The sequence below is a fragment of the Periplaneta americana genome, chromosome 9, assembly GCF_040183065.1.
Source record: "Periplaneta americana isolate PAMFEO1 chromosome 9, P.americana_PAMFEO1_priV1, whole genome shotgun sequence".
Taxonomy (NCBI): domain Eukaryota; kingdom Metazoa; phylum Arthropoda; class Insecta; order Blattodea; family Blattidae; genus Periplaneta; species Periplaneta americana.
This window is the reverse complement of record NC_091125.1, coordinates 123,013,567-123,036,620: the sequence shown is the minus strand read 5'-3', so window position 1 is coordinate 123,036,620 and position 23,054 is coordinate 123,013,567. Positions and strand designations below refer to the sequence as shown.

The 23,054-nt window shown below is 36.1% G+C and overlaps 1 protein-coding gene across 1 annotated transcript in view; it reads right to left on the bottom strand.

Moving 5' to 3' along the window:
- Nucleotides 1-23,054, bottom strand: part of rdgC (retinal degeneration C) — a 484,209-nt gene that overhangs the window by 361,322 nt on the left and 99,833 nt on the right. The window contains exons 2-3 of the mRNA XM_069835771.1: nt 22,831-22,944; nt 5,164-5,350 (exon numbers count right to left, since the gene is read on the bottom strand). Coding sequence (XP_069691872.1) covers nt 5,164-5,335 — 172 coding nt within the window. The 5' untranslated portion in view covers nt 5,336-5,350; nt 22,831-22,944. The remainder of the gene's footprint in view (nt 1-5,163; nt 5,351-22,830; nt 22,945-23,054) is intronic.

The following is a 23,054-nucleotide window of genomic DNA, read 5'->3' as shown; positions in this document are numbered from 1 at the left end:
TGTAACGCAAAATATAGGTAATTAATATTTACAGTTTACAAAACAAAAAATTTCCGCTTCAAAACTCGTATTGGAATCTCTTTCTATCATAATTTTAATTTCATAACTTAAAATTAATTTTATCGGTATATTCAATACTTATTCTAGCTCAATTCACCGTGGAATATAACATTAAATATACATAGTAGTTTGTTTTGTTTCAACCCATTATATACCAAATCGGCTCAGAGAATTATGGGAGGTTAAGGCTCCCATTTTTATAGGAAATCGGCATTAATGGCAGGAGGAACGTCAGTACTACGTCACCTCCGTCTTTACCCCCAAGGAAATACCTCTGGTGTAGATGAGTAATATATTTAATAATCATTGACCTCATTGAACATAAGAGCAGACTTTACTTCCCTTAAAAATTCTTATCGTACAAATATTAGTTTTTGTGGCAGGAGTCCTTTTCCACTGACCCACTCAATTGTATTCCATTTTGGTGTCATTAATTTAATTCCAATGTTTCATTTATATAGCAAAGCTGGGATAGACATTACTTTATCGAATTTTGTCTCTTTCTACAGTCTTCACTTAAGAGTCCTCTTTGTTGTGCCTCATATATATATATATATATATATATATGCATATTTATTTAGTTTACGAAATATGGATTTATTACCTTCCAATGTTATGTAACAGCCTATATAAACCTTATAAACCAACTATTGAGATCCTTTCATTGAGCTTTAATGAGATTTCATTGAACGGAATGGGATAAGTAGGCCCTATAGAAATGTTAGGAAAACAAACTTAGTTAAGCTTGCCAGGAACGCATGTTTAACAGAACAGCTATATAGTCAATATTCAACGACGAAGACTGTTAATGGAACTTTATGGTGGACAAAGACGGCATAAAGGAAAATTCTCTCGAGAAACGCTAGTTTTCTTGTCAACAATTCACCATATACCTATCGCTATTATACTAACAATAATAATCATTTATCATGCAGAAAGAAATTCAGCAAGCACAGTTAAGGTACCTATTCATTCACGTTGCAACTTAAATTGCTTATAACGTCAAGTTCCGCAAGAAAAGTTTTGTTCACTGTAAACAACCGTGTAACTTGAACTGCATTTGTCACATTTTGCGCAACTTTTAAGTTGCGTGCAATTTTATAAGTCGCATCGTGTACACAGCAAAAGGACAGGATTGCGAAATCTGAAAGTGGCTTGAAAAATGTAGGTAGGCCTACCGTTTATTGCGCAACTCATCACACCAATGCGCTTGGATGATAAACATGTTTGGTGAAGGTATTTTATCTATCTATCTATCTATCTATCTATCTATCTATCTATCTATCTATCTATCTATCTATCTATCTATCTATCTATCTATCTATCTATCTATCTATCTATCTATCTATCTATCTATCTATCTATCTATCTATCTATCTATCTATCTATCTATCTATCTATCTATCTATCTATCTATCTATCTATCTATCTATCTATCTATCTATCTATCTATCTATATATCTATCTATCTATCTATCCATCCATCCATCCATCCATCCATCCATCCATCCATCGATCCATCTATCCATCTATCCATCTATCCATCTATCCATCTATCCATCTATCCATCTATCTATCTATCTATCTATCTATCTATCTATCTATCTATCTATCTATCTATCTATCTATCTATCTATCTATCTATCTATCTATCATTTCAAGCAAACAATACGATCATTTTATAAACACTTCTAATACAGTGCTGAATCTAATGAATGAATGGTTCCATGCAAATCTCGCCAAAATGTAAAAAAATGTAAAAAAATGTAAAAAAAATTGTACAAAATTGTAAAAATTGTAGAAAATTACTAAATTGTAAAACTATAAAAATTTGTAAAAATTGTAATTGTAATATTGTAAAATGTTGACATGTTCCACGTCTTAAAGCTTCATTGCTCATGTAAGATCTATGGAATAAAATAAATGAATGAATATCTATTTCCATTGGCAGAGTTAAGGCCTTGAGGCCTTATCTTCCACTAGGAAGTCTAATCGAGGCTATTGTGATTATGTATACGTTCTAGTTCTAATTTTATTTTTAACAACTTATGGTCAGTCTAGTATGATGTTTTCAATATATACAAAATTTCGTAGGTTATATACGTACGACCGAGAAAGCACAATGGACACGAGCTATCACAAAAATATTGACATTTCTGTAGAATCGAAAGAACGTTTGTGGAACGCTGAGTCACTGGACTACCGCAATAAACAAAAAAAGAATGAAAAATTGTATTAATGAAATTGAACTTACGATTAATGTCACTAGATTATATTAAACAAAAATTACATAAGTTAAGGTCACATTCACTAACCAGTAGAATAAAATGAAGTCCAAAAAATCAGGAACCAGCAATGAGACAAATACACTATAATACTTAATGGGAGTTCTTTGATGTCTAATAGTCTATGTACGAGTTGTAAATGGAACTGCATTACCTTTAGGTAGTCTCCCTCCTAATTTTCATAAATAGCTTCACACACCTCGGGTGTTATAACTTACGTGAAATAACCGACGTTGTATCAAACAAATCTATCAATGACTGTTACTTAAAAAGGACAATTTCAAGCTCGTTACATTAAATAAAACGCACAAATATTTATTTGTATACACTCCATTGCTACACGCAGCCTTGATATTTATTATACATCTCATTGTTACTAAAAGACGTTCTTTTGTGATATGGATTTTCTATTTAAAGTGTATTTCTTCCATATTACGACGTTAAGTTTTCCATCAAGCTATCTAAATGGTTTCCTCGCGTTCGTTCAACATTTTTATCCAATTCTTGGCCTTTTCCACGCAACAGCTGAGCAATACCTGCGAAAGATGACGTTACGTATGTGTAATAACGAAGTTGCGCCACATAAACGGTGCATTGTACGTTAATACTAGGGCATTCGATAAGTAATTGCAACAATGCTGTAAATCAGTGCTCCTAGCGGCGACTATTGGAATCTTGTACTACGTAATAGCAAATACCTTACTATAATAATACCGGACAGCTGTATACTAGCAGCATTGGCGTGAGTGCGAAATATCGCGGACTTGACATCTAGCGGAACGGCGTGGAATTACGTCCACAAATACAAATATTAACATAGCGGGAATCGGATTATTGTTTAAAACTTGAGGTACTAATGTGGAATAATATACGAGACACTTAAGAAATGTTGAATAGTATTTAATCTAACATTATTTTATATCAAAGCTGTATATTATGAGAAATATTGCACGCTTCATATCATTTTCCGTAATTAATTGTTGCGTATTTTTGCTTTGCTTTAGTGAGACAAAATTAATTCTGATATTAAGAATGAATTTACAATAACGCTTTATGTACCCATTGCTGAGAACTACAAAGATAAAAGAAATTGTAGTAATCTGATGCTTGTAATAATCAGTAAAGGCATGTGGACAACAACAAAACTTAATTTGCTAAAATCTTAAAATTTCCAATTTATTTTAACTTCTATTCATTTATTAAGACTATCAGCACAGAGACAAAGGCATTAAGCTTAATAAAGAATTTTGTTGACTCATGTTTTGTGATCTCTCGGAAATCGAAAGTACGATTTGGAGCAATTTGTAATGCTGTAATTGTAGCAATTATAAACAGCACATACATACCCTGACATTTTAACATAGCACTAATTAATAAAACTATTAACTAGCCCAGCAACAATATACATTGCAGTTGATAACAGCTTGTTTCGCGAGTATCGCCACACCGGCCGCCTAGGTAGCAGCACCAGCGTCGTTCGCGAGCAGAACTGCTAGCTGTCCGGTATTATTATAGTAAGGTATTTGGTAATAGAGCAGCGATTGTTTCATAAATTTGCATTATTGAAAGTCTCGAAGTAGCATATTTTGTAAATACAGTGGCTGTTTCTGATTTGTAGTAAACAATACAGCCCCAAAGGTACATACTAAGGTGCTTCATAAAAATCCATGTCGCAAGAGAAAAACATGCAACTCGGTGTTTTAGGGCATTACAAGAAGTCTATGGGAGAGAAGATCTACCCTACTGAACTATTGCAAGTTGGGTGGAAGATAGGCATTCGCTTTCAATCAAGAGTAGACAACCGAAGAGCTTTAGATTGATCAGTGAGAGAGTTATCCAGAAATGCTGCTGCAGATAGAGTCCGTCGTCTTCCAAGAATTTGGCAACGGATTGTTGACATGGCAGGAGACTATATTTGAAGTTTGTAATGTCAAAAGTAACTTAAATAAATTTAGTGCGAAACAGTAACTACGTTGCAAATCAAGATTTCAGGTATAACTCCCTGTAAAGTTGATTTGAATAATTTCGAGGGAAAAATTGTTCCGGGGCCGGGCATCGTTCGTTAACAGAAAATCACAATTTAAGACAGTGTGCACTCGAAGTTGGTTGCTTGACGGTTGTCAGCCCACTTTGAGGTCTGTGGATATAGAGGGAAAAATTGGATCGGTGTCGGGTAGAGTTCCCGGGTAGCTCAGTTGGTAGAGCGTTGGCACGTTAAACCAAAGGTCCCGGTTCCATGCCCGGCCCCGGAACAATTTTTCCCTCGAAATTATTCAAATCAACTTTACAGGGAGTTATACCTGAAATCTTGATTTGCATAATACACGTCACTGTTCGTTAACAGAAAACCACAATTTAAGACACACGGAGTTAATGTGCACTCGAAGTTGGTTGCTTGACGGTTGTCAGCCCACTTTGAGGTCTGTGGATATAGAGGGAAAAATTGGATCGGTGTCGGGTAGAGTTCTCGGGTAGCTCAGTTGGTAGAACGTTGGTACGTTAAACCAAAGGTCCCGGGTTCGCTGCCCGGCCCCGGAATAATTTTTCCCTCGAAATTATTCAGTAACTACGTTGCAATACTTTTCGAATGCCCTAGTATTAAATGCAATTTCTTTGTAGTCGTGCCACTTTTCAAATTTCACACCTAAAAATTGCATATTCTGTGCTGTAATTGACTTACGTGTAAAAAAGAAGCACAACCTTCGTTTCGCAATTAAAAACTTCATGCAATTTAAGTAGCATCCTGGACGATTGTCTTCAGTCTGTACGCTGCAATGCACATATTATAAATCTAGTAAAAACGAACTTGGATACTCACTTCTCTCCACTTTGGGCATGCTGAATTCCGTCTTCTTGCCACCCTTGCAGCTACGGAAGAGGTTCCGGGGAGAGAACTTAGAGAAAAAGCCCTTCTTCGTCTTTTCCACGACCGTAACCTCTCCATCTCTCTCGCGGTACACGAGACGCTTTCGTTTCTCACTGTCTCCCATCTTGCGTCAGAGGAGCTGCAAAAAAAGTAAATAAAAACTAATTACACGACGGAAGCAGAGGAACTCGGGGAAGAAAGTAGAAATAAGATTTGAGATGGACAGGGCATAGACCTATAGCTCATATGGGTGAATCCAGAAATGCTATAGTGTTAGTTGGAAAACATGAGGGAAAAATACCTTTGGGGAGGCCGAGAAGTATTTGGGAGGATAATATTAAAATGATTATGAGGGAAGTGGGATAGGTCTATGATGCTAGCCACTGGATTAATCTTGCTCAGGATAACTGATGGCGGGCTTATGTGAGGGTTCTCTAAAATCCGTTTGTAAGTAAGTAATAGGTACGTGTCTTCAGCTTCTCTGCCACTAAAAGTAGTTTTTGACATGTCGTCTATCTGTTAATTCCACTTTTATGTAGTACAGTTCGACAGAACAGAATTGAAAATTCTGACCAATAAGGGTAGTGGGTGTGGCACGTGAAATGAATACAAATTCTTATTGGTTATCCATCAACGAATACAGTACTGTACTTGCATTTTCAGCCCGCCCCGAGACTTGTGTATGCGCTTCTAGTACCACAGTGGCTTTCGACAGTTCCGTCTCACAAGCGGCACAATTCTCAAATAGAAAAAGAAGAGTTCATTAATTTAAAATCAGTGATCAATATGGATGTCCTAATTAATAAAATGTCCTAATTAATAAAATATTCTGTTTTCCTTTAACTATAGTATCACTACAAGACACAGAACCAATTTCCATTCAAATGGCAAACCCGTTTCTTAGTGCCCGTATAGGGGCGTGTCTAATTCTCTTACGTAAGCAGTCGAACTATAGGATGTCGAACTTGATATCTGTCGAACTTAAGAGCTTCCACTGTACAGCGATTTTCATTCTCTATAACTTCTTCCCTCTTAGCTCTATATATTTTCCTAAGCATCTCATTCTCGAACACTCTTAACTTCTGTTCCTCTCTCAAAGTGAGAGTCCAAGTTTCACAACCATATAAAACAGGCCTGCGCAAGGTTTGCGCTCTCCGAGCCGGCTCACAGCTCATGAGCGGAATGCAGATATTAGCTGCGCTCTGTATAAGGGTGGACTGAAAGAAGGGGTGGATCTCGTACAAAATATACACAAAAGGAAATACAGTACTAGTAAGAGTGCTTATGAAATAAATTCCCGTTCAGTGTTTGCAAAACTATGTTGGACTATTATTAATTAATAAATAAATATTTATTTTACAGAGGTAATAGAAATTCTATAGCTACTTAAATGTAGAATATCATTTTGTTATATTTTTATTTATCAGTACATCAAAACGAGGTTTTATGCTGTTGGCAGCTGAAAGGAACAGTAGCCTACTGACCATAATGAAACATCAGTTACAGATGTTCGATGTCTGCCTTTATTAAAGTTTATTATAGAAAACAGTTGCTCACAAATATAAATGTTAAGCCAAACATAGCAATCATTTTCACAGCCAGCCTGTGTAGCCGAGGATATTATTGCTAATGTATAGTCTTGTAAAACTCAACCAGGCTAGTAGTATTATTCAAACGATCTTTAGCTCTTAGGTAACACTGAAGATCAATAAGTTCTAGCTGTAAATGTTATGTTCCATCTTTCAGATTCTTCCATACTGTACTGTAGCAGGTAGTTAAGTAACGTGAAACAGTTACTGAGAATAGGCCTATACACTGCACTCCGCTAGATAACTTAGTGGTCGTTTCCCTCTCCTCTACCAGCAAGTCTTTGTCATTCTGACGTATCTTCCCCTTCCACGCTCTCCCGCTCCGAAGGAGCGCGCGCGCTCGTTGAGCGCTGTTTGTGCAGGCCTGATATAGAACATAATAATAAGTTTATAAATTCTAACTTTCAGTATTTTTGAAATCAGACTGGATGACAAAAGCTTCTCAACCGAATAATAAGTAGTATTTTTCATGAGGTTAATTTCTTCTTGAGTGTTATTTATATTTGTTAGTCTTTCTCCAAAGTATTTGAATTCTTCCACTGAGGACACGTAATGCTATAAGAATCTCGAAGTGTTTTACAACATTAAAAAGCGTAGGAATATGAGGAAAGAAGTTGCCTAAGGATCAAAAAAAGAAATGGAAAATAAAAATCAAACTGTATAGAGGATGATAGCAGGAGAAATAGAAAGAGACAGCGACACAACAATGTGCTGTGGCAGCGGTACAAGTCGGGGTTTTGTTGCTGAGCCAGATGGCTCCATGTGTGCTCATTATATAATTATCCGACGGAGTCAATATTTGTGCACACAGAGTGCGCTGCCATGCGAGTCAGTCAACAGCGATCGGACGGTCCAGTCTATCGTTTCAACTCTGCATTCCCCCTTTGTGGCAAGAGTCACATGATATCGCTGTACGTGTGTTCTTTATGCTGACAGTGAAAATACACAAGCGTATCCCGTTGTTCCAGTCTTGGGTGTCACATTACGCTTGCAATAATAACAAGCGAAGGTCAGTTTCAGATACCACTGGTTTAATTTGGAAGCAAATTAACTAGAAATACGAGTAACAGACTCAGGAATGGATACAAAAGGAGCTTCAATTGGAAAATCATTTTCACAGGAAAGTTAATTTAAGCATTTCAAAGATAAATAAATATTGAGAACGTTTTTATTAGGTCGACCATTTAAATTATGAATGATATATATTTTTAGACCAGGCCTGCAGAACTCATAAGTAGGGGATATATGACGTCAGCCTCACTCCACTTCTATTGGGGATGATGGACTTCCGCGTAGAGTTCTCTCGCCGTCAAAGGTCCATCAGTGGCGGCATGTAATTTTCAAAAAGGATTGTAATAAATTCATTGTTTTTATAATGCGTTATCTCGTTTCAAGATTTACAATTATGCTAGATTTCCTGTCGGTAGTTTCTTTGACATTTCTTTGCACTTAACCTGCTTCAGATTTTCGAAAACTTTCCTCCTATCATCACCTACGGAAACATAAATTTATAGCATGTAAGTAATAAACCTTGAAAGTCACTATTAATTTCAATTCAAAATGAACACAACGAGTGACGTCCTTAATTTAACAGTATATAAATAAATAATCAATATAGCCTACAGTTCGTAATAATGAATTTACCTGAAAGTTTGTGTATTCCATAATTCTGTCGTCGATTTCCAAAAGGGGACACGTCCAAAATGACACAGTGTTGGGAAATCGCAAAAAAGCCATAATAGACTTAAAAAATTAAAATGTTCATTGTTCTTGAGTGTATGTACCCATAGTGATCTAATTAGAAAAAAATATATATGAGCATTTTAATTTGTTAACTTAGTTATAGTTTGTGCGATTTTCCAACACTTTGTTATTTTGGACATGTCCTCGTTTGCAAATCGACGACAGAATTCTTAATATGGGCTTTGTTGAAATGTGGTTCAATATTGAAATGACGAGTAGAAATAAATTGGATGGGACATAGTAAACAAGCAATTCTTTCGTCTTCAACAACAAAATAATCATATTCCCATTTCCTTTGGAAGTAGTATTTCTTCACGGGTTTAGATTTTGCCATGTTCCAGTGCTCTTTAAACTGCAGTACGCTTATCTATCTATCTATCTATCTATCTATCTATCTATCTATCTATCTATCTATCTATCTATCTATCTATCTATCTATCTATCTATCTATCTATCTATCTATCTATCTATCTATCTATCTATCTATCTATCTATCTATCCATCTATCTATCTATCTATCTATCTATCTATCTATCTATCTATCTATCTATCTATCTATCTATCTATCTATCCATCCATCCATCCATCCATCCATCCATCCATCCACCTACCAACCCACCCACACGAAGTGACAAAGGCTCGCGCCCATGCCAATTTATTAACGGCGAGTTTTTACTCCCAAGAAATGTGACTGTGTATCTCGCATCAGTAGGAGTATGTCAGAGCGAGGCAACGTTCAACTGCTGAGTGGAGGAACGTCACTTATACCAGTGTACAGACTGCAGAGAATGCAATGTAGATTACGCATAACCGTCCTGCGCCTGCGTGACAAAAATGTGACACTGTCCGTCACATCAGTTGAGAGCTATATGAAAACAGGCAACTGCTGAGTGGAAGAACGTCACTTATACCAGTGTGCAGACTGCAGAGAATGCAATGTAGATTACGCATAACCGTCCTGCGCCTGCGTGACAAAAATGTGACACTGTCCAGTGTCCGTCACATCAGTTGAGAGCTATATGAAAACAGGCAACTGCTGAGTGAAAGAACGTCACTTATAGCAGTGTGCAGACTGCAGAGAATGCAATGTAGATTACGCATAACCGTCCTGCGCCTGCGTGACAAAAATGTGACACTGTCCGTCACATCAGTTGAGAGCTATATGAAAACAGGCAACTGCTGAGTGGAAGAACGTCACTTATACCAGTGTGCAGACTGCAGAGAATGCAATGTAGATTACGCATAACTGTCCTGCGACTGCGTGACAAAAATGTGACACTGTCCGTCACATCAGTTGAGAGCTATATGAAAACAGGCAACTGCTGAGTGAAAGAACGTCACTTGTACCAGTGTGCAGACTGCAGAGAATGCAATGTAGATTATGCATAACTGTCCTGCGCCTGCGTGACAAAAATGTGACACTGTCCGTCACATCAGTTGAGAGCTATATGAAAACAGGCAACTGCTGAGTGGAAGAACGTCACTTATACCAGTGTGCAGACTGCAGAGAATGCAATGTAGATTACGCATAACTGTCCTGCGCCTGCGTGACAAAAATGTGACACTGTCCGTCACATCAGTTGAGAGCTATATGAAAACAGGCAACTGCTGAGTGGAAGAACATCACTTATACCGTGAGCAACGGATCTGATATATGTTCCACATTTGGTGACGCGCATGTGCTTATATTCAATTTTTCTGTTTGTTTTTTAACTTTGCTGCATGACATATTTTGTTATTACTAATATTCTGCGATATATAACAGAAGATGGCGACATTGAAGGAGTTTAAAAGGGAACATATGTCAGCATAGATAGTCTGCAAATTTTCTCCTTGAACATGCTCTCGAATTCATTAACGATTTTGATTGCAATGATAAAGTTATTGCTCAAACCTATGCTGGAGCGGATGTGATGGTGGGAGAACATAATGATTTACATGCAAAATTTCGCAGCTACTGTAAGTCAGCAATTCTTGTGTACGCTACGCGTACAAATTTATTAAACCTCGTCTTACCTCAGACTGCAAATTTTATGAAACAAGTAAAAGTAAAGTTAATTAATCTTGCTGGATTTTCGAGTTTTTTCTCTAAATCATCAAAGTTGGAATGTTTATTTGAATCAATAATGGATAATGAAGATTGTGAATGGGACCATGAAACTGTCGTTTATGCATGAGGGCTGTTAAGTTTACTCTTCTCCACTCATTCTTCATCTTCATGAAGGATTTTGTTTTTATTTTTTGCTAATATTATTCGCTGCAATATTCCCACACTCTGATATTCTGTTTCAAAAAGCAACAGATGATTCATAATTTAGAAGAGTACAAAAAAGGACTGAGAAATTACTTTCAGGAATTTTGGGAACGCATAGATGATATTGCTGCTGAAAATTATTCTCAATCTGAAATATCACTGCTGGACGCAATCCCTGGAGAGGATAAGAAAATTGTGTGTAGGCGATTGTTCAATGAAATCCTGCACGTTATCAGAATTGATATTATTCAAAAGTTTTCTGAAAATTCCAAATTGAAACTTTTGAATGTGCTTGATCATACACAATTTACCACCTTTGCAAATTCGCTCCCTGAAGAAATAATGTTAAATCTAAAAGAAAACTATGAAGCTTGTTTTGATTTACTATACTACCAACAGTGTAGTCGGTCTCGTTCTATGCACTTTCGTCTTTCGTGTTTTATGTAAACACGGCCAGGTTTCGGCCCGGTAAATATCCTTATAACCTTATAACTTATGCCACAAGGAAATTATAAAGAAATTTTGAAAATTCAACTCAAACATTCATCAATAAGCGGCTATTTCCAGGAACACAACTCCCACATATAACGAAAGCAGACTACTGTATTTTAATCATTTAAAAAATCGCATCCCAATGTCAAAATATCACGCGACGCCACTGGGAACAACTAATCAAAACGTAAATTCGCGGGTGCTGTGTAAAGGTGGTTAAGTATGATTGGCTGAAATGGGATAAGTACAGATGTGAATTCTCCACAGTTACTTCTTCCTTGTGTTAAAGGGGTTAAATCATTCTTCCGTCGATGATGTAGTTACCGTGCTCCGTATTTTATGACAAAGGGGTTTTGCTCAGTACCAAAGGAGATAAGTTTACCTCAGGGCAGGAGAAGAAATGTTAGAAAAAAGTGAAATAAGGAGAGGAGTACGTCAAGGATGCCCTTTATCACCTGCTCTGTTCAACATCTTCTTGGACGATTTAGTGAAGATCTGTTTTCAGAACATGGGAGATGTGCTAGCGTTACCAGACATAAAGTCCAGGATTATAATGTCCATACGTCAAAATGTCCATAGAATAATGTCCACGTTGAAAATGTCCATGTTAAATCGTCCAGAGTCAAAATGTCCATAGTTCTATAATGTCCACTTCACTCTGATATCCAGAGTCATAATGTCCGTAGCTCTATAATGTACACTATATCCATAGTTAAAGGTAGAACTAACCAGAACTTAAATTTTTGAAGATGGAACGAAATCCTCAGTTAGTGCCATCACAGAAGGGTAAGCCACTTCTTTCTTTTCGTGGGTACCTGTACCAACATCATGACTTTAATAGAGATAGGACAAAAATATATTGGGGATGCAGGGAAAGAAAATTTGTAATGCTGCAAGGATAACTAACAGCAACCTGGATAACATTCGGGTTTTGCGGGATGGCACAGATAAGCATTTACATAGTGCCGATGAAGCAGGTATAGAAGTAAAGTGCATCTTGAACCGTGTTAAGATAAGAGAAAGAGCGTTGACTGTACATCATCCATCGCATTTGGCGATTTATACAGTGCCTAAAGCACGAAGGAAATGAAATTTGGAGATAAATATTGCAAGAAAGAGGGGGGGGCATACACAAATTAAAGAGCCGATGAATAAAACGTATTTGACGAATCAAAGACAAATTCTCCAGATTGTAAGAAACTGCAACAGGTACAAAGAAAATGGAGAAATTATCATATAGCTACCTTAAAAGTATTGGTTACCGTCTTAAAAGTGGGGCTTCGGTTCCCGATGTTTAATAACTTATTTGTACAAGTTATGGAATAAAATGTATTGTGTTCTATTCAAGCAGAATTTTCCTTTGAACTTGGACATTATGGACGTTTGACACTATGGACATTTTTACCTTACGAACGTTTTATCATATAGGCTTTCTGTCGTATGGACATTTAGTACATGGACATTTTCTCCGTATGGACATTTTGACCTTATGGAGGTTTTATCATATGGACGTTCTGTAGTATGGACTATATACGGTGGAAGCTGTGATAGCAGGAGGAAGAAGAATAACGTAGGCCTACATAAGATTTGCTGACGATATGGCGTTCTTAGCAGAAGACGAGACAATACTAAGGGACATGCTACTGGATATATATCACAGCCGTGAGCAGTATAGGATAAAGATAAATCCAAACAAGACGAAGACCATGGTTTCGGAAGAAAAATAAAGAAGATAAACAGTGCGAATACTAAATCGGGCAGTAGAGCAAGTGGACAGCTTCAAATACTTGGGTGTACTGTAAGCAGTAACATGAGCAGCGGACCCCTGGAAAAAGAACTAAGGAAGAAACCAGTGAAGTGCTTTGTATGGAGTGGAGCATTATATGGGAAAGAAACATGGGAATTACAACGAAGTGAAGAGAAGCGACTAGAAACATTTGAAATGTGGATATGGAGAAAAATGGAAATGAAGCTGTGGGTGAAGAGTGGGTGGAGAAAAAATGATGCTGAAACTGATCAGGAAGAGAAAAATAAATTATCTGAGAAGAAACTGCCTACTGAAGGATGCACTGGAAGGAATGGTAAACGGAAGAAGAGTTTGGGGCAGAAGAAGATCTCAGATGATAGATGAAATTAAGATATATGGACCATATGCGGAAGCCACCGGCGTAGCTCTGTCGGTTAAGGCACTTGCCTGCCGATCTGAAGTTGCGTTCGGGCACTGGTTCGATTCCCGCTTGGACTAATTACCTGGTTGGGTTTTTTCCGAGTTTTTCCCCAATCGTAAGGCAAAGTCAGGTAATCTATGGTGAATCCTCGGCCTCATCTCACCTAATATCATCTCACTATCACCAATTCATCGACGCCAGTGTTCCAGGTCGAATCATATTTCTAATTGTTTCAATGCATACCATAAATTGTATTAGAATTAGAGGTAATATTTCATGTTTGTGAGAATGCTTTGGGTTTATCTATTTTGGTTTATATGATTTGCAGATATGGTAATGATTATTTTCAATCATATGTTAACCTCGTAGTTGATACAGCGTCGTTAAATAACCAAATAAAAAAAATCATGTGCGGAGACTAAGAGAAAGACTTGATCCGATCAAATGTAAAATTTTAAAATTATTTTGCAGAACAAAAAGTTACATTTATTCAGATAAAATTTCTGCACATTTAAAGATCAAAACTAAAATTCTTTCAATCATTTATTACCATATTACACTGGTCTCTTAATTTGACTGAGCATATCGAGAATTAAATCGATGGCTTTCTCAGAACACGCTGTAAAATGTTTAGTATAGAACAGTTTTTATCTCGAAAAGGAAACAAAAACAAGTAAAATTGTTTCTAACTTTCTTTGTTTGAATTTTCTCAAAGAATAACCCCATAAAATTAATGGCATTGCTTGCTGTTCACCCTGTATATTCTATAAGCGGTTGAGATAAAATTCTTCTACGTAAATGAAGCTGCAAAGTGTACCTTTTATACACCGAAGGAGGGAAAGCAGCGTAAAATCATTATTTAGTGGAGTGTTTATAGACTGTAACTTCCTTCTTAAAAACATCAAATTTAAAAGGAAAAGGGAAAGAGAACAAGGAACTGAATGATGCAGATATTTTCATTTCTTTGTGCCCGTCTTCCCCTGTAAGATATCAGCCTCTTTTATCGTTGCTTTCATTTCGTCTGGCTGTTCCATTAACGCTGTTATAACTGAGGAAGCGTCACTAACTACTCTTTCCAATACTTTTCCCTCAGGGAATAAAATTCCCATTAAAATAAAAGTAACAGAACAAATCTTGAGGCTCACTGCTGCTTCCTTCAAACTGCGTGAGTGGTTCGGTGTACCAGAGAAGGGTTTGCGCCTGACGTGGGTTAAGTAATATTCGACAGTATCTTGATGCCATTTTCCATCGTATATCGTAATAGAAGTTGTAGCCTAGTTTGGTTTATTTTCGTAATACTCAGCAGTGAGAAACTTCTTAATCTTCAAATAAAATTCATTGTTTTCTTTTAATTCAATGGATAAATTCTTAAAAACCTTGAACGTATTCGTAAATATTTCTCACATTGGTTTGTGCTTTGCTCGTCATGGACATGATTTATCCTATGTAAAGATTAATTATACAGTGCAATCGAAAGTCTCTCCGCAGTGCTTGTGTAGCCGACGATCCAATAGGCAGAGAATTCAAGTGTATTTAGTAGAGAATTCAAGTGGCACCACTGGCCGCTAAGCCTATGATGGACTGGGGGTGTGAGGTTGTCAAACCGGAATAAATGGGGAAGTGCCAACTTTCTACAGGGTTATATTCTAGAGTTACTAGAACTAATAGAGCTGCGGAGGGACTTCCAGATCGCACTGTATATGTCAATATATGAGTCGAACATGGAGTAAGGCCACTAAAAGAAAAGAACAAAAAGAGAAAGATTCAATTCGGTGCGGTGGGTTGAACTTCGGCGTAGCTTAGTGGTTAGAGCACCCAGTGCGTAGAACTGGGAGTCCTTGTTTCGATCCTCGGCGCTGGAGCGAATTTTTCTCAATTAATAACAAATGATTTGTCCTATTCCATTATTTGAGAGACAAGAACTTGAGGTCCAATGTTCTGAAAAGTCCTCACATCATTTACAATCTGACATCATGCCCAATTGGGGAAGAAGTGACTATAATACAAACTCTTGTAGAAAATATAGTAGGGCGGGATTAGCCTGGTTAAAATTGGGTACATGAAAGGGTCATAAAACTGTCACCAAAAGCAGAGACCGCATCTGACCATTATACGCCGGAAAGGAATTCTGAGAACACATGCTAGAACATTGTAAGGAGACAGAAAATATCTACCACCTTTGATGCTAGGGCAGAATAGGGGATCGGTGGCATGTCTAGGACCTAATGGAGAGTAGAGTATATCAGCAAAATATTGGACTACTCATCTTCAAGATGAGACAGCTTGGACATCAGCTGTCTAAATTTATGACAAGAATTGACGAAGGTGTCGCAGATATCTTAATAATAATAATAATAATAATAATAATAATAATAATAATAATAATAATAATAATAATAATAATAATAATAATAATAACTACCTATTGAATAATAGACTTGTATCCTCTGCGATGTTTAGTGGTAAACTCATCTGTTACTAAATAATTATGCAAACAGGAGTGTGTAACAAGTTTGTTTTTCCCGGATTATTCTTCGTTAAATATTGACGTTTCGTGCTGCTATGCTATCCAAATTAACATCGGAATTACGATAAGCCTATGAACTTCCTGACTGTCATTACAATAGAAACGAAAAATGTTCTTGAAAACACTTACGGATGTAATATTATGTGCCACATACGAAATACACTATTAGATTCACAAAGCTGTTGTTCACCTAATGATAGTAAGAAATACTGTATCATATTTCAGATTTGCTTCAGTAACGTCTTGTGACGCAGAATTTTTTCTGAACATAAAATAAGTATTTCTTTCGATAAAATGAAATTTTACATTGCTATTTGTTACAGTGATGCTAAAATCTTAATTGTATATTTTGTGTGCTATTTTTTAATGTATGGGTAAATTATTTTAGGTTGGGAGTTACGAAGTTTATAATTACAAATATTTTTTTTTTGTATTATTCGTTTATTATTTTCTTCTTCTAAGGTCGTGGACGATTGGAGCACATGTTTGATTACCATCCGGTTGTACTACATGTTTGTCGTTCTGGTTCACTAACATTGAGAGCTGCGATACTATACTTTTCATTCGGTAGAAATACAGTCCAAGCTCACACAACTTAACAGTTTTGGTACCAACTCTGGTAGAATACTTAAGCATGGTTAATAGTTGCTTATGTATTGAAAGTTGTGACTGATTTTTATTTATTCTTGTAAAATAAATGCTTTATATCTCGTATGTGTAGCAGAGCATACGCTTTACACTTCAGTTTCGTGAGTCAACTTGAATGTTTGCAAACATTTCGAGTGTCTCATGGTGACAAAGCATTAAAGATTGTTTGAACTGAATTCTTAGACACAGGTTAAGACCTCTCATTGAGCGAGGGCGACCAGGCGCCAAGTTTCATAGCTCTCCGGCTCAAACTGTATAATTAGATATGAATAGACAATGTTCTTTGCCAATTTCAGCGCCACTCTTCACGTGATATCATAATGCCCACGAATTCTTATTGTGTGTTGTATGTGCAGTTGTACAAGTATCGACCCTCTTCTCAAAGTATACAGAGCGGAAGTGAAATAACCCTGCAGATTGAAAGGGACAATACGGTGCACTTAAATTACCTGATAGAAAAACTGTATTACGTTTTGTGATTAAATGCACGGTTCATTAGAAAATTGAGTTGGAAGTTTCAGCAGTCTGGCAACATCGCTGCTAAAACAGACCTCTTTCTTCTCGTAATAAAGACTAAGAGGTCAATGAACTCAGGTCTGTCTTGCTATACGAATTTCCCTCTGTGACTACAACGTTGCAATCTGGTTGTATTGTTCAGAAACTTGAAATGAGTGGTTTTTAATTTAAATTTATACGAAAAACGTCAACGCAATTGAAATACACCAGAGGAATAAATTATTCTTTATTAGATTTTCTATCTACATGGACAAAAATCACGATCCTACTCGCAATAATTACCGAATAAGAGGGTGTTGAATATTTGGGAAAAACATTTCTTTCCGAGAAAACTATGAACTTTCCATCAATATGGTAGGCTATTACATTTTTTGTTGCATACAACATAAGCAATTCGCTCTGAAAATCTGCAGTGTTATTTCACTTCCACCCTGTATAATATTTGTTGCGTTCCATTCTCTTGTTAATTTCTTGAGTTCATATTTATCCTGGTATAGTCAGTGCTAATACAGACCTCTTTATTCTCGCAATAAAGACGTACAGCTCATGCATTTTGTCAAGACACTCGCGATGCGCAATAAGGGAACAACGTTTATGTGAAGGGGGTAGGAGTAGAAGGGAAGGTCGGGCGTGTGTCTACCTAGTTCAAGGCAAAGGCTAATCCATTCTCCTATAATTCGTAAGTAGACCCATCTGATCTCATACGAAGCTCTGTAGGAAGAGTGGGGAAGTGTCTGGACATAATGCATGAGCTGTAAGAGGTCAATGAACTCAGGTCTGTCTTGCTACGCGAACCTCACTCTCTGACTACAACGTTGCACTCTGGTTGTATCGTTCAGAGGCTTGAAATTAGTGGTTTTTAATTTAAATTTATACTCTATTGAAATACGCCAGAGGAATAAATTATTCTTCATTAGATTTTATATCGACATGGACAAAAATCACGATCCTACTCACAATAGTTACCGAATTAGAGGGTTTTTAAACATTTGGAAAAAACATTTCTTTCCGAGAAAACTATGAACTTTCCATCAATATGGTGTTACACATTTTTATACATACAACATGAGCTATTCGCTCTGAAAATCTGCAGTGTTATTTCACTCGCACCCTGTATAATATTTATATTGCGTATCATTCTCTTGTTAATTTCTGGAGTTTATATTTATCCTAGTACAGTCAGTTTATATAACAATATATTTAAATAGCAAAGAACCTATATTGTTTAAAAGTAGGAGGCCCTAGCCCTTCATCGAACACAGTGGCTTCATTCATTCATTCATTCATTCATTCATTCATTCATTCATTCAATAATAATAATAATAATAATAATAATAATAAAAGTAATAATAATAATAATAATAATAATAATAATAATAATAATAATAGAAAATGAAATTTACGAGACGTGCAGCAGGAGTAACAAAATTGGATTACAAGAACAATTACGAAGAAAACAGTGGTCTGTTCATGTCCATCGTTCCCAGAGTGCCGAACATATTGCTGGCACTTGTAGCGTTGAGTGCCGAGTTTTCTTGATTTGTTTTTCTTCTGCAGTAACGAGACATTTTGTATCTCTGTTCATTTTCTGTGAGCCAATTGCTTTATAATATGACAGAATAAAAGATGTTGACAAAGAAAAGTAATAGAAAATACAATACTCTTGAAGTTAGAAACCAGACTGTTAGAGAACAATGTAAAATTCAACCAAAGAAAGAATGGATGACGAAATGAGAGTGGAATAAAACAATCATAACTCCAGGATGACAGAAAAGAACAAAATTTGAAGATTGTTGTAGATAATTCGGAAGCCAGGAAGACTTCGATAAAGATGGTCCGACTCTTTCTCTGTACAAACAGACTGTTAGTCTATAAAGGACAGAAGAAGAAAAAGAAGAAGAAGACAATGAAATACTTCATAAAGCCTATCGTTCTCCACAATTCTCAAAATATCCAGGAGTTTAAAGTTTTTAAACAGAGCATATTTTACCACGACCATTTCTGATTATCTTTAAGAGCATCTGGAGCATTTTAATTCGAAAAGAGTGGCAGTTTTCTACATTTTGTGTCATTAAATGTATTTTTGTGCATAAACGCATTGCTCACTGTTATACTTTGTCACTACTACGAAATTTAAACTTGGAAAGTTCGCCTCATTGAACTGCAGAAAAACTTCCTCATAATATGAAATATTAGAAGGCGAAATTGAGAAAGAAATGTTCGAAAGATAGAAAGAGGATAGATCCCTAATTAAATTCTGGTAAGATGTACCTCATGGAAGAAGTTAGGCCTATATGTCTGTAATATTATTATGTTTATTGCTTGGCGAAGACATGGACTGATGTCAGGTGGTGGTGGTGGTGGTGGTGGTGGTGGTGGTGGTGGTGGTGGTGGTGGTGGTGGTGGTGGTGATGGTGATGGTAGTGGTGATGGTTGTGGTTGTGATGGTGGTGGTGGTGGTGGTGGTGGTGGTGGTGGTGGTGGTAGTATGTACGGATTATGATATGTTCTCTATGTGGCTATAACTTATTCTGCTAGAAATAACAATCTTTGTAAATTAATACATTATGAAATATGCAAGGAAATATAATAAATAGTTGTTCAGAATTTGTATCTGCATTATCTGAAAAATGGTTTTAAAAAAGAGATAGGGGATTCATCGAAACATTTATGTTGTTCGTGTTTGTTATTGTAAGAATGGTTGGTGTTACAAAATGTCTTTGATTTGAAATACAATTTTGATATTTCTTTTCATTTCTGTCTTTGTACTCTCCCTATTTAAATTTGACGATACCGACCCTTCTCGTTAATTACTTCCTAATCGCTTCCTCATTTTATGAGGTCTAGCCTCAAGGTAACAATGCAATTGATAGTTAAAATAATTCACTCATCAATATGACGCCAATGAGTTTTTTGAAATTGTAAATAATAATAATAATAATAATAATAATAATAATAATAATAATATATCATTACAGAGAAGTGGATTCATTTGGAAATTAATACCACAGTTAAGTACTTTACAATTAGACTTGTTATATTGGGCCTAAATTAACTATTTCTGTCATTATACTCCACGCATTTATTAATCATCCACATTTGTGTACGAATAATAGTAAATTCATTATGGTGTCACATTCATTATTGATTATCTATCGGAGTCGTCCCATGAATTGTTATCTGTTGCTTCAACTTATAATATATCATATTCATTTCAGAATTAACTGAAAGATGATAACCTCGGAAAGCACAGAGTTATAGAATTGCAAAATAAATTGGGAACTTCAAAACTACATGAAAATATTTAATGTAAAATTTAATTTGTACTGCCCTGTACAATATTTATTGTCCCTAACATAGTTGGCTTAGCATGATGTAATAACAGAAGTTTAACTTTTTTTTTTTTTATTTAGAATGTTAGAGATTTATTACTTTAGTTTCAGTTTTTGAGATTTGCAAAATAAAAGAAGTAACTGTGTGGAGTTTTTTTAGTAAATTGGAAAGTGACTTTCATGCAGTAATTAAATACCTCTCCGAAAGAAGGTTTTATCGTCTGTGAAATGCATCAAGATGTAAAAAGTATGCTGGGAGACGCAAAAGAGTGCACGTCGACCACACACAGTATGTGCTCAAGAATACGTCGACCGTATGAATGCGAGATTGTCAGTTGGTAACTAGAAGTAGCTGAAGTAACAGGCTTTTCAAACGCTAGTCGAAACGATTCTAAATGATTACTTGGGCCTGCATAAAGTGTCTGCCAGGTGGGTGCCAAGAATGTTGACTCCGGAACAAAAACGTACAAGACTACTTTGCTCTGAAGCCAATTTGGCTTTCTTCAGGTGCAACACAAACAGTTTCTCTGGCCGATTTGTGACAGTAGATAAAATATAGTTTCAGTACTTTGATCCAGAGTTTAAAATTCAAAGCATGGATTGGCGAGATCGAGGTTCTCTTTCACCCTGCAAGTTTCGGGTATAGGTCTCAGCAGAAAAGATTATTGTTACAGCATTCTGAAATGGCAAAGAAATTTTAATGCTTCAGTATTTGAACAGAGGTCAGACGATTATTGGGCAACACTGCGCATTGTTAATCACTTGAAAAAAAACAAGAGCAAATTCATCATACAGTTCAGAAAAAGCTATTTTGACAAATGCGGCTTTGTTTTATCAGTCTGATCCCGGCTGAATAATCCTTTTCTAACACGATTATATTGTCGATTTACAAGCAAAACACATTAAGTCAAAAACATTACGTCTGAGAAAAGGGCGTTTTATTTCTGGCAAAACTGAATACTCTAAATATTATTATTTTTAGTAAGTTGTTTCTCTTTAAGTGTATTTTATTTTTCAATTCTAAATTCACACACATGCATTTTGAACAAAATATATGGGCTATTCCATATGAAATCGATCAGTAAAAAACCTCGCATTTTTTATACTCTAATTTTTTGCCTATTTATACAAGGTGCTGAGGACAGTGCATTTTCAAAAATATACTATCGAAAGTCAAACGGTTTTCGTACTACTGAGCGACAAATTTAGCGTATTTTATAAAAACAAGCCTATTTCAGTGTTCAGAACTCTGGAACCATTTACTGCAGAACATTGAACGAGAGCTCATTTTGAAGCTGACATTTGGTAGGTTATGTTAAGAAGTGATCCTTATTTTTATTGTATACAGAGAGAGAGATAATCTGATTTTATTTACTTTTAGGCTTTTTGCCAATTTGTAAAAATGTAAATAATATTGAGAAAAAACCTTGCATTATTAAGAGGGATTCGGCAATGTTTGCTTAGTGGCTCGGCAATAAGTTTCGAATGTATTAAATAAATTATTTTCACACGCCTAGACTTGAAGGGCGCAGTACCGCACGCACTGGCCGAGAGATGAAGATAGGCGAGCGTTGGGCGTCATTTTACTCCTGTGTTTATGAAAACTTGTGATAAAGCTAGCCCAGCTATGCGCTACTAGACGAAACATCACTGGTTTGTCTCCTGGCCTTTCTTGTCTCGGCTAGCTCCCGCCTCACAGTCAGCTGGTTACTTCACGCGCGTACTATTTATTTTCTTTATTTGGTATTTTCAATACTTTCTTATCAACGGTGCACCAGTAAAAATATGTGTTTATTTGTACTTTCAATGCGGAATCTAACCATATATTTTAAAAATATTTTTTTCGTGGTCAAAAGCGTCTTAATGAAGAAAAATCTAAATTTCTCCATTTCCATAAAAAGTAAGAAAAACTGTTTACATGTCAATATAAACTTTAATTTCTCAGCATCAAAATAAACCATGATTTTTATCATTGGGTGAAAGGGTTTCGGAGCCACAACAGTTTAAAGTTGCTAATTTTATGAAAATACGATAAATTTAAATATTTTAAATTTAAACACCATGAAGTTCTAATGCCTCAAACTTTGCACAAAGCATTGTATCACAGTTGTCAACGGACAGAAAAAGTTTCATTGTATTTAAAAATTGCAGGGTCAATTTTCTCTATATTTCGGTCGATTTGAGATGGAATAGCCCATACAACTTTTTCTCTGAAGTAATATTTCTGACTTAATGTGTTTAGCTTGCAAACCGACGATAAACTGTTTCAAGGAAGATTTTCAGAAATGGCAGTCTAAAGATGTATTACAGGTTATTATTTTCATGGGATTTGTTAAGCGAAGTTACGTACAGGTTGCCGTATATGTAACTGCATTACACAGCTGATTCCATCTCCTTTAAAAACTCCATTTGAAGCGCACGGTTTCGTTCAGGCCTAGTTGGGAATGTCTTTAATCTTCCACATCTGAAAAGAAACAGAACGTCGTCATTAAAAATTAATTGCTGCAGAGCGACTTAATTATGAACGAGGACAGGAACTGTCCGCAGTTCTAACTGGATTTGTCCTCTGTCTCT